Source organism: Lates calcarifer, linkage group LG6 (genome assembly GCF_001640805.2).
Source record: "Lates calcarifer isolate ASB-BC8 linkage group LG6, TLL_Latcal_v3, whole genome shotgun sequence".
Classification (NCBI taxonomy): Eukaryota; Metazoa; Chordata; class Actinopteri; family Centropomidae; genus Lates; species Lates calcarifer.
This window is the reverse complement of record NC_066838.1, coordinates 25,061,176-25,076,124: the sequence shown is the minus strand read 5'-3', so window position 1 is coordinate 25,076,124 and position 14,949 is coordinate 25,061,176. Positions and strand designations below refer to the sequence as shown.

Genomic DNA, 14,949 nt, shown 5'->3' with positions numbered 1-14,949 from the left:
AGATAAACAGACAGTTCATGTCTTTATTTGTCCAGGAAAGATTTGCAGGAACTGTTCTCACTCAGCCAGGAACCTCCCAGTATAGCCACAGTGTTCTGCTGTTTGTCACTGGAGCACAAGTCCATTAGCGCTGTCGAAATGGCCAAATGGTTTCCAAAACTTGCTGTTAATGAGGGAATGTGTTCAAAAGTAGAAAGTAAAATGTTTTTGTGTAGAACCTAGTGTGAAGAACCTGTTCTGATACACAACACTGGCCATTGGTAGTCTGTCTTTTTAGCACTTGGTTCCAAAATCTCCCATTGGTATTTAGTTGAGATTTTATATCAGTGAAGGCCACAGCGAATGATTCACATCATTATACTTACCAACCCAGATTACCAGGATTACCAGGACTTCACACAGTGAAAGACATTTTCTCATAAAAAATGTGTGATAACCTCATTTACATCGATATCAGTACCTTTTTTCATTTCTTAAAAATGGAGATTAATATTGATATTGATAAGATTTTTTTCAGTTGATGTTAAGGTGCAGTAGATTTATTGTGTTTTAGATATCTATAATAAAATACCATTACCGTTCAACATTTACCATTCAGCTTTCCATTGTTCAGACAGTGATGCAGTAGAGTAAGAGACGGTTCGAGTCTTGTTTCGTGTTTACTTTAAGAAACTAACTACCTGGATAATTGCGATTTCCCGTTGACCTCTGGGTAATCACGCGAGAAGTTAATCGGTTGGAGACAGAGAATGTCGAACGGAAGTGAGAGTAGTTACGGAGTCTAATGTTTATTGTGTTATTTTCGTTTAATGATTAACAGTAAACTGCTTGCTACTTAACTCTCTCAGACATGTGTGAGTTCGGGACTGTTTACAGCAGATTAAGTGTGATTTTTTCCACTTTGGAGCGAGCTAACAGGGTTAGCTGAACTGCCGCCATCTTGAGAGAGACGTCGGTCTCATCCTTCACCTGCACGGATGAGCTGCGACTGTGGTCGGTAGGGACTTCGGTTTACCCGGCGCTGAGGATGGTCTGCTGCGAGGCACCGAGGTCAGATCACAGAGAGGTACAGCTGTTTGGTTAAAACACATTAAGTTAACACAAAGGCTGAGACACTGAGTTTGTGTTGTGTCTCATCTTATGCTGAGTAATTGAATAAGATAGTTTATATATTTCTGAGGTAACATTATCACCCGGTTTATCCTGTTAGTCTCTCATTTGTTATTAGAGAGGGTGAGTCATGGATAGATTTATTATACAATAAGAGGTCTCATTCACCATTTTATTAAGTTTGGGGTTTAAAGGGGATTTGTGATTTATTAAGTCGCTACTGCATAACGTATCACAAACTGGTGAAGAAACGATTACAAATATCAGGTTCTTCCTGAGAGTGGCACAGGAGGAAAGGTCATGGGGTCATTAAATTTGTTGAAATAGTTCAGTTTTTTCTGGTGTTGGTTGGTTTTTAATTGATACTAAAGAACTTTGTGGCTGCTTTTGTCTCAAGAGTCAAATGATCAAATCAAGCTTTGTAAAACTTTGCAATCTGCCAACATATCTTGTTGACAGAGCTCTCATATTGCAATCTGCCCATTTGATATTTGTCACTGCACTAAAATAAAGGTCAGGAGAGTAACCAAAAATATTAGGATTAATTGCTGGGGACTATAAATACCCCAGAATATTTCCTGGCAGTTCAAAAGTGTAGAGATCAGGCACTGAGTGAAATTCTTACACAGACAGACCCGCTGAAATACGGGCCTCCCTGTCCTCAGGCTCTGTGGTGAAAATGAAATCCCCTGAGGAGCAGGCTTCACAGGACCAGCTGGGAAATGTTGAATGTGGAGAATGGATGAGTAACACCTCCTCCTCCTTCAACAGCTCCTCTTCACTGCCCTTTGATCGAAGCAGCTCAACTGCCAAATGCTCGAGTGGAGCAGCTCTGTGGCCAACAGTGGAGGGCTGTGTTTGGACCTGAGCAGTGTGCATGAAGCCTGACTAGTGTTAATATGAAGGAGGATGTTGAAAGGATTGTGTGTCCTCAGTTGGCACTGTTGACTTAAGGGATTTTGAATACAAAATAAAAACTATGTTTATCATGGTGGCAGTAGATTGATTCAATTCAGCAGAAAGTTCCTGGATGTGAATTTTAGCTCCGCTACTTCACCACAGTCACTGTCAATCTCTTGAAGTGGCCCAAGTGCCTAAAGCCTCACAATATTTCATTGATACCATAGAACAGTGATTCAACAGGGCCCACTTATCACCTGAGCCAAGGGCTCATGTGAAGTTTGATGGTTTTCAGGATGAATGGTCAGAGTGCAAAATGCAGGGTTCACATCCTGAGTACTGTTTGCAGTTAGGCTTTAACTGGTGTTATACTTATCCAAAGATGCACATCAAAGTTCTCTGCAATCCTATGCAGAGAAGGGTGTTATGGGTACGAAAAGGCAGCAGAGGCTTACAGAGAAGCTAACATACATACTTACTAAATCTCCCTGTTTTGTGTGTGGGTGTCAAGCGAGTTCTTTGGTTGATTCTGTCAGGATAAAGGTCCAAAATGGAGACAAAAGCAACACAACATGTATAAGAGACCCCTGTGTGCACTTGCCTACATGTAGCTCAAATGTTTGCTCATTATGTTGATAATTAGCCATCATTAGGCATCATTATGGCTATTGTGAATCAGTAGTTTTTAAACATAAATGATAGATAAAGTTTTTGACAGGGCTGCAGAAATACTGCACCAAGTTCAGGGTAATTAGGGAATGTGTAGCCTAAAATTACCTGATCAATCCAGGTTCCTCTTGACAGGGCATGCATCTTTAACATTCAACTTTTCTGTTTTTGCATGCAGATCAGATGTCCTGCCCATTCTTTTCCCAAAACCACAATTTAAATTCAGCAAACTAAGTTTTCCATTAGTGGGTCTGTGGAGTAGTGCAGCTTTAAAGTTAATGCAGCATCGTCCCTGATTGTACCTAATGCCTACTGTTTGGGCTTTCTGAGTTTGTCTCCAGACTCCCTTCATTGAATCTTAAAGAACAATTGGAGGTAATAAATAAAAGGCAGTGGGAGGACAGATCAATAAGTAACGTCTGGTGGTCCAATCCAAAGTCTTATCAAGGGCTACACTAAATGCACACACAGACAGGTGAACCCAGGGAGCGTGTCTGAGCAAACACTGTCATGAATAAAATATTACTCAGTAGCCAGGAGATGGGAAGGCAGCTTCCAACAGTAAAATGATCGTTTCCAGGTTTCTTCTCATTTTCTTAAAGATTACACTTGAGATGAGAGCTCTGAGGGTCTGAATGGACAGGAACAAGGAGAGGATAAGAGATGGTTATGTTTTATGATTTTTTTAGAGAGAATTTTCCTTTTCCTCCCTAGATAACACTTGTAGGATCCTACTAGATGTATTTTTAAATTGATTCCTACTGTCAGTGCAGCAATTGCTTTTGGTTCATTTCAGACGGCCATGAAAGTCATCTGACAGAGATTTGAAAGTTGTTGAGATGAGTAATCCATCACAGTGAAGACTTCATCATCCTTTCAACCAATAACTGCCAAGAAGTAAAGTAACTTTTTACAGAAAAGTGAAGATGATGATGATGAAGATGATGAATAGAGTGGTGATAATAATAGTTTGAGAGACACTTTTTTATACAAGGTCCAACTTAGGTGTTCTCATTGCCTCCATCAGCAGATAAATTTGTTCAGTTATCATATCTGATTTGTAGTAAGTAGTTTAGAGAACTCAAATTACATAGAAGGTACTTAAGTGTTATTTTAAAAAAAATGATGGCTTTTAAGGCTGAATGACATTTCATTTAATTGGGGAATCCAACAGGGAACAGGAGGAGAAATAGGTGTCAGGGGGAAAGGTTGCATAGTAGATATAATTAGATTAAACTTTAACAGTGGAGTAAATGTCAGTTATGTAAACACGTCTTTGTATAGAGTTTGGTTGTGCTGTGTGTTGAGTCTGATGGGGGTAGCTGCACAGGGCATTCACGGGGCACAGGAAAGTGCAGAAGAGGAGTTTAGAGGAAGATAAATATAGGAAGTGGAAGAGGGAAACGACGGGTGAAGGAGTGAAATGCATTTGATGCTTCACTGAATGCTGTGATTTCATGGATGAAGGGATAAGGAAAAAAGTTGGATTGTAAAAGAGAAGAAGGAGAGGAGGGCGAGCAAGAGAACAGTTTCAGAAAGTGTCTGTTTCAAAAAAGCCAAAATGTTTTAATACCTGATATTTGAGGGCAATATTTTGTTTCTGAAAAAATGTGTAAATTTCATGTATCAATATACATCGTTCAGCCACAACATTAAAACTACTGACAGGTGAAGTGAAATGGCAAATGCACTCCCCGACAGCAGGGGCCTCCCCCAGCAGGACAGTGCTCCCACCACACCACAAAAACTGCTCAGAGATACGACAAAGAGCCCAAGGTGTTGACCTGGCCTCCAAATCTCCCAGATTCAAATCTTACACCAGAACAGGCCAGATGTTGGAGGGCCCACCCTGCACAGGACCAAAAGGATCTGCTGCCAATATCCCAATGCCAGACACCACAGGACACCCTCAAAGGTCCCATTTCCATGCCCTGACGGGTCAGAGTTGTTTTAGCGTCACAGGGGGGCCTACACAGTATTATGCAAGTGGTTTTAATGATGTGGCTGATTGGTGTAGATTTGAAACCGTAAATTTAATTTTAAATGTTTTAGTTTCCACTGTGTTTGATAAAATTAATGTGGTCATACTGACCCTGTTTTTACTGACATGAAAATAAACATACTGGTATATTAATTGGTCAATAAATAGGTCCTCTGCAAAATGTAGTAATTCAGTAGAAAGAAACAAAGTACAGCACAGTACAGTACAACAGCAGTGCTTGAATTCAAGGCTGCGTGTGTCCTTCACAGACACCACAATTATCTCTAAACCCATTCTGGATCCGTTAATGTAAGCTGAGGCCTGTGATGTGACCCTAACCTGTGAACAAATAGGCTTAGATGGCTGCTGGCATAGATAGACAAAAACTTGTGCAGTGCAGTAGTACTTCATTGTGTGCACAATGGCTGGGGAAATAAACACATTTTAAAAACACAGTGATATGTGCAGATGATTCTACTGGCAAAAGAAACCTCCCTGCTCAGACCAAAGAAGAAGTGAAATGAATATCATGAATATCCACCACAGATTTAATATCAGTGCCTTCATTCATGATTGTTGACATGTCTCGCCCAGGCCCAAAGTGCTGGACAGACAGAATAATGGGGAGACCATCTTTGATTACAACAGCTGAACATTTTAAATCACTAGTTACTGGGAAAAATAATTTTCCCTGTCTAGAGGAATAGGAGGAAAGTGTGGGCTGAATGAGATGTTTGGCAATTCCAAGCCTTTAATAGACCTTTGTTAGAGGAGGAGGGGATGATAATAACAGGGGATAAACGTTGGAGGACTGGGTGGTATTCAACATCCAGCCTCAGAAAGGATGCTATTAGAAGGAGTTGATAAGTGTAGGAGGAGGAAGAGGAGCAAGAGAGGGCAGGGACAGATAATGAAAATGATGAAGAAAAGGTTGTTTGGAAAGATACCAGGAGCTGAATGAAGGGGCTGGATGCTGTCTCGATGGACCAGAGGATTAATTTAATGGCTGTTTGGCAGAACAGGCAGGAGGGCTGGGTTGTGGGATCAGGGTCTGGCTGGTGAAATGTAGTGGATGAGACGGAGTCTGATGAGACATAGAGTTTCATATAAGGTGCTTCAGAGTGGATGGTAAATGATGTATAGATTAATGCTGCAGCTAAGGGACAGGAAGGCCTGGATGACAGTGAAACAAAATGGCAGGTGTGAATTTTGACCGTCTGTCCAGGGTGTCACCATTACACCAAGTTAAGGTGTAGAGATTTTCTTTTAGGGTGAGGATTAGCCCTCAAGGAAATTCATGTTAAGTCAGTACGATGTCCTCACAAGTGACTAAACTGTTGTGTGTTTACAGGAAAAGAGGTTAAAAAAATAGCTGATGTGAGTTTCCAGCTGTCTTCACAGCAGGTAAGTGAAGGAAACAGTAAACATGTTCCCCATTTCAATACTTAATTTGTGTAACCACTCAGAAAATACAGCAACAATGAAGACCTTTTAAATGTCTTAGTATGCGGCAGGAAATATAGAATGACCCAACAGCTTCGAAAAGAGGATAAAACAAATGTCATTTCTTAGGAATCTGTCAGACAGAATGAAAACAACAAATCTAAAAAATAACAGTTTACTGTACTATGTTGTTTTCTTCTTGAGAAAAACAGCTGATGTCACATTTTGAATAGATGTGTTTACAATCTGACATTTACACAGATTCAGAGCCGTTTTTAATGATAACGCAGCATTTGAAAATATGAGACATTAATATGTGACATTTGTGAAGTGTGTTTTTTTTTTGTTGCTTTTTTTGTTTTATCAGTTTTGTGTTAAAAATATTTAATTTTAATATTCTTATACAAACATGTATCCTTACAGTCATTAAACGTGAATTTGTAAATCACCATCTTTTTACTCCAATTTTATGTCTGTCTTTATGTATTTGTGTGGAGCAGCTACAAAGGTTTTAACCTAGACTGTAACCTTAACTTACAGCCATTGTCAGGTAAATAACGACAGTGACTGGGCAGCCTAGAGGAACTGTGGCTTCATTTGCTGTTGTGTAACTGAGTCAACTTAGAGACATTTATCAGTTAAAAAAAAAAACTGTCAAACACACTGGATTCAATGCTCCTGGTCTTGTGATTTTTGTTTTCTAAAATGTATAAATGAACTAAATTCAGTTTTGTTAATGGAAGACAGAGAGGTTGTGTTTATCCCTCTGAACACAGTTAGTCATCCTGCTGCCCTCACACCTTTTGTATTGCTCAGAAAATTCAACCCTGAAACTATTGCACCCAAAGATCACACACACATACTTAGACCTACACACAAAATGTGCAATCGTCTTTCAGTGCATGCCTTCAGCCGAAGCTGCCAGCTTACATCATCTGAGTCTTGTTTGTGTCCCCAGGCAGTGAAGTTGGTCAGCAGGCTTATTGTGCTGGAAGCCTGATGACACACAGACCTCCAGCCCAGCAGGGAGCTGCTTCATTGCACTCATTTATTTCTACTTTATAATATTACAGCAATGACTGCTTGCAGCACTGTTGTGGGGACGTGCAGGATGAATTAAGTGTATTAAGTGTAGCTCACCTCACACCAACAAACCCTGCAGTGTGGATTATGAGCCGTGTGTGCAGTGCTGTGCCACCAGTGAGATGGCTTTCCTTAAGGACAGGAGCAGCATCCAATCCACACTTTGGCCAGAATCACACAAAACCCTTTTAGTCATCTGCTTGTTTTACTTAAAACCATTCTACTGAGAGAAACTGTTTTATTCAGACAAAGTTCCCATTTAAACAGCACATAGTCGAGCACTGCGAGGACACCAGTTGTGACCAACTGCACTAATTTGACACTCTGTGTGCCTGTTTCAGCTTTACATGTCCTCAACGGTGCATCTTCAGTCCCTCTCAGGTTACATGGTGTCCCACAGGACTCATGTAGCATGAAGTGACATTCGTGTGTGGGTGAAACTTTACTTAAGAGGTGTGACAGGACACAGCAGTTAAATGTACTCCCAACACACTGTACAAGGAGGGACTGGTTGCATTACTGTTGTGGTTAATTAATATTTGCGTGACCGGTTAGTTCAGCAACAGCACAGATTGTTCCTATAGCAACCAGAGTCCAAGCACATCTGAGGTGTGTCTACACTGCATCAAAAGAAACGGCACTACACAATGAAATGTTGGACATTTTTGAGGAGAGTCATGGTTGACTTGATTAAAAGGCAGAGGGAAAAGAAAAATTCAGTCAGAATATCCTCTGAACAAAGGAGGTTTTTAATGCAGCCAGACTGGAATTTGTGCTCCTTGGACTTCAACATGTTTGTGTTGACAACAGACAGTAGGTCCTTAGTGAGCTCTTCAGATTCCATCACAGCCACTATGTTTTGAAAGTAAACTTCATTCTCCAGATCTGAAATAATACACGGCAAACACACTGGAGTTTTCTCATGCCTTATCCATTTTCCTCTCCTCTCCTCCTCTTCTTCCTCCTCCTGTGTCCTGAGGTGTTGAGTTATGAGGCTCCTGAGGATAAGGAGGACGTGTTTGCCAAAAGAGCCTGTCCTGCTTTTCTGACCTTCACCAACGCTGCCTACCTGGCTGGAGTTACCGTGGAGCTGCCCTGCCTCTGCAAACCACAGCAGGTACATGCAACATGACCAACTACACGAGAAACACTTTGAATATGATTTTTCGAATGAAATTCATGTCTGTCTATTCTCTATTCCCATGTTTATTCCACCCCCAATGTGTTTCTGTAAAAGTTTTAGTAAAGTCATAGCAGCTTTCAGTCTTTATTGTGTTAAATATATTTGTGATTTGCATAACTGTTTTATTATTTCATTTGCATGTATTTTACAGGATTATGACAAGGTTTCATGTATATTGTTTATTTCTTCAGTTGTGAAAAAGCAGTAGATATAACATCTTTTCTCTAATGAGGTGAAACATTAAAATTGTAAAACAAGTAAATAAATGTAGATAGATTTTGCAGCACCTTGGGCTAGAGCACTGATTTAGTATTTGCCCTTTTTTAATTTTCATTCGTAAGGGACCTTCCAGAGACATAAAGATTATGTGCTAGAAAACTATTAATCCTACTTGCTTTGTATAATACCAGCTGTGTAAATGCTGGAGTTATTATTGAGCTGCTCTGCTGCTGCAATCCACAGCCTCCACTTAGCTCAAGAAAGCAGGATTTGAAGAAGACAGAAATAAGTGAGTTAAATGGATCTGAGTGGCACAGGAGAGAAAAGAGAGAATGAGAGAATGTTTTGGGCATTTTTCTTCCAGAGCAGAATGAGAGACTTAAATCTCAGCAACTGCTAATGTCATTTAAGTCTCTGGTATTGATCTGCAGAACAACATTATCGACCACCAGCAGAAGTATTTTGGTCATTTTGTTCTCTCTGTGTTTCAGGTCCAAACAGTTGTGTGGTTCTTTAGGAAACATCTGGGCAGCTCAGAGGAGACCAGAGCCCTGACCGATCACCATGGCAACAAGCTGCTGGACACCAGTCGGGTCCCTCACAGCAGTGACCTGCGGAGTCGATTCTCCATCCGTCTCTTCAGTCTGTTGATCTTCAGAGCAGGGCCCGATGACTCTGGTATCTACATCTGTGGCTCTGTCCATAAAGACTTCTACTATGGTTACGACCTAGACATCCAGGAGGCACGCATGCTCAGCTTCACTCCCAGGTGACGAGAAAGACAGGTAGTCAATGTCTGTTGATGAATATGTTATTTTACTGATAACTGCAGTCAGTTTGCTGCTGTCCAGTTTCTGCAAACATTGTAGAAACTCCCTATAATCCCTGGAGACATGCTCAATATTTGATACTGTTTGCTGTTGCTGATGGATCAAATCTTACTTCCATCATCTTCTTTGTTGGTTGGTTGAGAGGATGAGATAACAGAGAGAACGTCAATTCTCATGAGCTTAACAACATTTCAATAGATTCTTAACAACTGATGTCTGCAAAACTGGCAGTGTAATAATGAGGATGTAACTGAGGGTGAATGTTATTTTTATTTTGGTAATGGCTAATCCACTGACAGTTACTTTGGCATTTCAGCAAAGGATGCAGAAAATTTTTTTATGATTGTATCAATACTACACCGCTGTGATACAGTTGGTTGTCAGTTTTGTGTACTCGTCTTAAGGTTCTACGTAAACCATTTTGAAAAGTACCAGTGGTGCTGCTGAATGAATGTTTTGTGATTTAGCTTTCAAATCAGTAGAAAATATTTTAAAGAAATAATCAAAAGGAAAAACAACTCTTGATCTGTTGATCTCCCTTGGGTCCATTGATTTGGTCGTTTTAGGCTCTCTCCAGAAAGACTGAGCAAGGAACTGAAAGAGAGAAAAGGAATCAGCTCTGCTCAGCCACAGTATCGGGTCTTTACCAGCTTCCGGCCGTGGTCGGTGTGCGATCGATGCGGAGTGCCAGGGGAGCAGGTCCGTGTGGGACTCTGCTACGTCCATTCTCACTTCCTCCATGTACGTTATAGACGGGCCAATCAAACAGTCGCTTCATGTGGATCAGGGGCGGTGCCCAGGGCTTTCATCCATCTGAAGCAAAACAGAGTTGGGGCCAAGTTGGAGGTCAAAAGCTGTCAGGTGACTTGCCCAGCTCAGGACCAGCCCCCCTCCAGACTCCTTGCTCTGATGGAATTTCTTGGGTACAGGTATGCATGTAGATGGGGATACTTACATCAAGTCAGGCAGCAGATAAACAGAAAGAGTCTGACACACAATAATAACATTTTTTAGAAAGGTTTGATACTATGTTCAACGAGTTTAGTGTGTCAGCAAATTAACATTTACTAATTAGCACTAAACACAAAGTGTATTGCAGGTATTTCGTCATAAACCAAAGGACTGGACAAACTTTACTGGACTGGACAAATTTTTGACCCTCTGCTGATGAGTGGTTGAGATATTTCAGTCAGATATTTTCAGACCAAAGTGGTAGAACAATAGACTGACTGATCGACATTGCCACCCCCAGGATAACACTGCTTGCCTGACTAAAAATGGTGTTGGCACCTTGGGAATATGACAATATGAATCATAATGTGATACTAAATGATTTTGTTTGAAAACTGGTGCATTAGAAAATCTAAAAATCCAAAATGGAAAGGGTTTATTCCCTGGACAAAATTCACATTCTTAGTAAGGGTAACGAGAGTCTGATCTTTAGATTTAAATATTTCTGGTGGGAATTTGGGCCTGATGGTAGCACTAGAGAAAAGGTCAGAGGTTCATCAAAAACACAGCGTTTCAAAATATGTCTGTATGCAATACTAAATATATCAACCAAATCTTGTTTTGACCATTTGTCAATATTTGTAAAAAAAAAAATTATGAGATATTTCCATGTTGCACTCACTCTGTCGTACTGTAGCACTAAAATACAAATGTAATACATCTCCCAAGTAATGAATCTGTGTTTCTCGGTAGTAGTTCTGCCTCACTGCCAGTGGGGGTACCTGTGTTCTACCTGAATCACCCAGCAGACCGTGTCCTGACTCTGGGTTGCCCTGGTGCGCGTCCTAACATGGCTGTGGCCTGGGACCGAGGATCTGAACCCATTTACCGATATGAATGCTCAGCAGGTAGTAACATCGGTGCCACGCCCCGCAGGCTGCTGATAGACACAGGACACCACCTGGTGTTCAAACCTGCAAAAAGTCAGGACTCAGGTACTAAACTACATGAGTCTGTCAATTGCCTTGAAAAAGATTTGTGTTTATCAATCTTTATTAATTATGCTGTTGCTGTTGGCCTCACTTACTCATGCCATGTTTGTTTGCCAAGATTTGTTGAAGTGAAACTACACCCCTCTGCCATAAAACAACGCTTGTGTTCATGTTTGAGAGACAACTCTCCTCTCCCAGTGTTCTAGAAGTTTTCAAGACTTGTAATTCGTCCTCTACCCACTAGTGGTCTCTGTTCAGTTTCCCGCCTTAGGCCATCATCTGACGCATTCACTTGGCTGCACAGTTGTCCCTCATCACTGCATAAGCTCCAGTGCCTAGCAGCCACCTTGCCCTCATGCTGTTTTAGATTGTCTTTGTTATGGCGTCTGTTCTGGTCTGAAATCCATTTCCTGTTTTGATTGCCCGTTGTCTCATGTCAACCTGTCTTTTCGTCATGAACCCACACTGTTACACACACCATGTACTAGCATCATTTCTTTAACCTTGTCCACAGGGGAGAGGGGCGGGTAATGTTTATTATAGCAATCTTCCATTATCCTTCCCTGGAAATAATATAAAATGGAGCCTTTATGTAGAAATAAATGTCTTTACACAAATTCTCCACAACTCTATGTGGTGATAACTAATATTTTTATGCCAGGGTTCTCTTTGCATGATAGGCTATTACTTTGCAAGCAACTGCCTCAAGTGAAAAAGATATCATGTCATATACATTTTTTGTAAATCTATGGTGTTCTCATATTTTTGGTATTTTTGTAATATCTTGAAAGAAGCCTGCAATAACTGACATGTAGTTGTATTCTTCTGTGTTGTTTAATTTGAGTGTCGTTTATATTTAGGTGTCTACTACTGCTGGCTGCAGGGTCGCCAGGCTGCAGAGATACGTCTACTCGTCTACATCCATTTGGGGCGGGGTCAGTCAGTGACATCACATCCTGACTTCCCAGCAGCTGTCAGCACTGTGTTAGAATCATTTGCTGGCATGGCGGCTTTGTTTTTCCTGGTGGTGTTGGGCAGAGCTTTTTTCAAAAATGTGACAGACACTGCAGAAACAGGTGTGGATTAAACTCTTAAATTCTTGTATTGTAGTTATTCTCAAACACTGATGATATTGATGATATTTGGTAATATGTACCAGAGTTGTACTGACAGTTACAAAGACATCATATTATTTAGTAGACAAAAACACGTCCTAATGCTAACATATATGACTTGCATATAACCCCCTCCCCTTTATCTTTGGGTCATGTCCAGGGTTTCCCATACATTCATTTATTTGTGGCAGCCTGCCACCCACAACATCAACATTGACTGCCACATATTGATTTTCTATTTCATCATTCATTGTTGTGCTGCTTCTCTGTCCTCTGCTCTGCTCTCTACCCTTGTTCCACACACAGAGCGATCAGCAGAGCAGAGAGGCTGCTGTGGACACAGTGAACCAGGTGAAGGGAAGATAACTCAAAGATTACTTGAATTGATGACAACTATACTTGTTACTCTATAATAACAAATAAAGGGCCAGTAAGAACTTCATCAGACCATTTGTTCAACAAGCTGTAGGAAAGTGCTCCATCAGCAGTACCTGCAGGCAGTGAATCAGTAGCAGCAGAAGGACAGAGGACAGGAGGAACAACTGAGATGTGATGAATGAGGGGCTGATGATTTTTCATCCATGCATTGATTTTGTTTTCTGGTGTGTAATGAGCGGTACAACCTCTTGGCACCTGCTGGCATCACTCTAGACTTCCTTCCATGACTTGAATCTAGAACAATTAGTGTTTGATGATTTTGATAAACAAAAGCATTTGGATCAGATCTGATGTTCAGAAAATTTTTAGATTGAAAGCATGTAAGCACATCAGAATCCGTGTTTAGTATGTATGTGGTTTCTGCAGTTTTTGACTCTGCTTTCATACACTGGAAAATGCTGTTTTTCTCCCCTTTAGTTTGTGTGTGGGGAAACACCCAGGTGTTCCCACCTGCAGACTCTACACCAGCATGTGAAGTGCTCTCAGGTGCGTAGCTTCTCCCACTAAGAGGCTCGAGAAAGAAATAGATCCAGTGAAACAAAAGAAGGAGCCAGTGTGAGAGAACAGAGAAGTAATGGCACTTAGATGAAAGAAAAATGAAAGATGGGTGTGTTAATGAATGTAGGTGAAGATGGATGAGCATGTCCATATCTGGCTCAGAAGACAAAGGAAAATGTACAATTTCCCCAATAATGTATGTATGTAAGTATTTTGTGAAGGTTCAGTTTTTATTCATGTTTAAATTGGCACAGAAATGTATTAGCCTTTTTAAAATGTCTATTTTTCTATATATCATATATTTTATAATGCCATTACCTTTTATTATCTTATACATTTCACTTCAACGTATGTATAAAAAGAAATACATGTGGAAAAAAGATTTTTTTCACACCTCAACAGACAACAGCCATGATGTGCTTGTAATGATAGTCACACCCGGTAGTTTGTAGCACCTGCAGGTGTACAAGTGTCTCTTGAAAATCTTGGTGCTGACGTTGAAGAGTGGCAGAGAGATGAACAGAATCTAGTGAGGGGATATCTGGGTTCTTGCTGTTAGACAGAGGAGTCATCAGATGCGTCCTCATTAAGGCATCTTTCCAACCCTGAGAGCCAGAGGGATGAACACACAGACACTTGTTCTTCACAGCTGTGGCTTCCTCTTCAGTCCCTCTCATCCCTCTGTTTTTCCTCTGCCACCTTCCCCTCTCCACCCCTCTGCCTCAGCAGCTCTCTATCGACCTCCAGCAAACAGACTTAAGGTTCACTGACAGACCACAATTCACAATAAAGCTCTGGGTGTTTTAATGGTCACTGTGCTGCTGTGATTCATCCAGGGAGGACCATCAAGCTTTGAGCTTTTTACACCAAATTCAAAGATCAATTTGCGGTAATAAATGGTCTTAAAATGTGTCTGAGTCAAAGACATGTTTCAGGCAATCAGTTATGAATGGGCAGTACTTTATGAGCAGTGTTACTGATGGTGTGTTTTCTTTCTTTTATTTTCTCTATCTTTTTTAAATTGCTGAAACTGCTTTGCGATGTTTTGCACCTTTTTTAGTTCATACAATGGACATCAGCCATAAATTAATAGGTAACTTCTTACTGCTGCAGTAACTTGAAACTCTGTGCTAGCAGTTGTGTTCTGGTATTGGGTATTTTTAAAACTGTTCCTTCATGTTGTTAGGCTATCAATGTGTTGCATCTGTTCTTGTCCCTCCACAGTATTATATAGAGTTGTGTTATGACATTGGACATTCAGTGATGTGTGATGAGCTTTGGCTGCATATGCTGCACATATATCACAGTGTTGCCTGACAAGTTCAAGATGGGTCACTGAATGCATTTCTGTTCGAACTAAGTAGAGATATTTTGGATTTTTGTACTGAATTTTTAAAGAACGTTATTGTTTTCCTTAACCACAATTTCGTTGTACTTAACTCTACAGTGACAATAAAGCCTATTCTAACCCCAAATTACAGAGGGTCCCTAAACGCCTCATGGGGAAGTTAGCGGCAGGCCTGCTCCGCACACATTG

At 40.7% G+C, this 14,949-nt stretch overlaps 1 protein-coding gene and 1 long non-coding RNA gene across 3 annotated transcripts; both read left to right on the top strand.

The window, feature by feature from the left end:
* The first annotated feature begins 719 nt into the window (after window positions 1–719).
* LOC127142591 (uncharacterized) lies at window positions 720–6,064 on the top strand. Its single transcript, XR_007813463.1, has 3 exons — window positions 720–762; window positions 908–1,050; window positions 6,012–6,064. It is a non-coding gene; the product is annotated as an uncharacterized LOC127142591 (long non-coding RNA).
* A 632-nt stretch (window positions 6,065–6,696) lies between these two features.
* On the top strand, window positions 6,697–14,281 carry LOC108887417 (Ig-like V-type domain-containing protein FAM187A). 2 transcript variants are annotated; one of them, XM_051071454.1, is made up of 5 exons: window positions 6,697–8,303; window positions 9,080–9,357; window positions 9,985–10,347; window positions 11,126–11,364; window positions 12,222–14,281. In XM_051071454.1, the coding sequence occupies exons 1-5, from the start codon at window positions 8,109–8,111 to the stop codon at window positions 12,446–12,448; spliced, it is 1,302 nt and encodes a 433-aa protein (XP_050927411.1). In that variant the 5' UTR covers window positions 6,697–8,108; the 3' UTR covers window positions 12,449–14,281. The 2 variants fall into 2 exon arrangements, with proteins under 2 accessions (XP_050927411.1, XP_050927410.1); XM_051071453.1 differs by having other exon boundaries at window positions 6,698–8,303; window positions 11,123–11,364.
* Window positions 14,282–14,949: the final 668 nt, after the last annotated feature.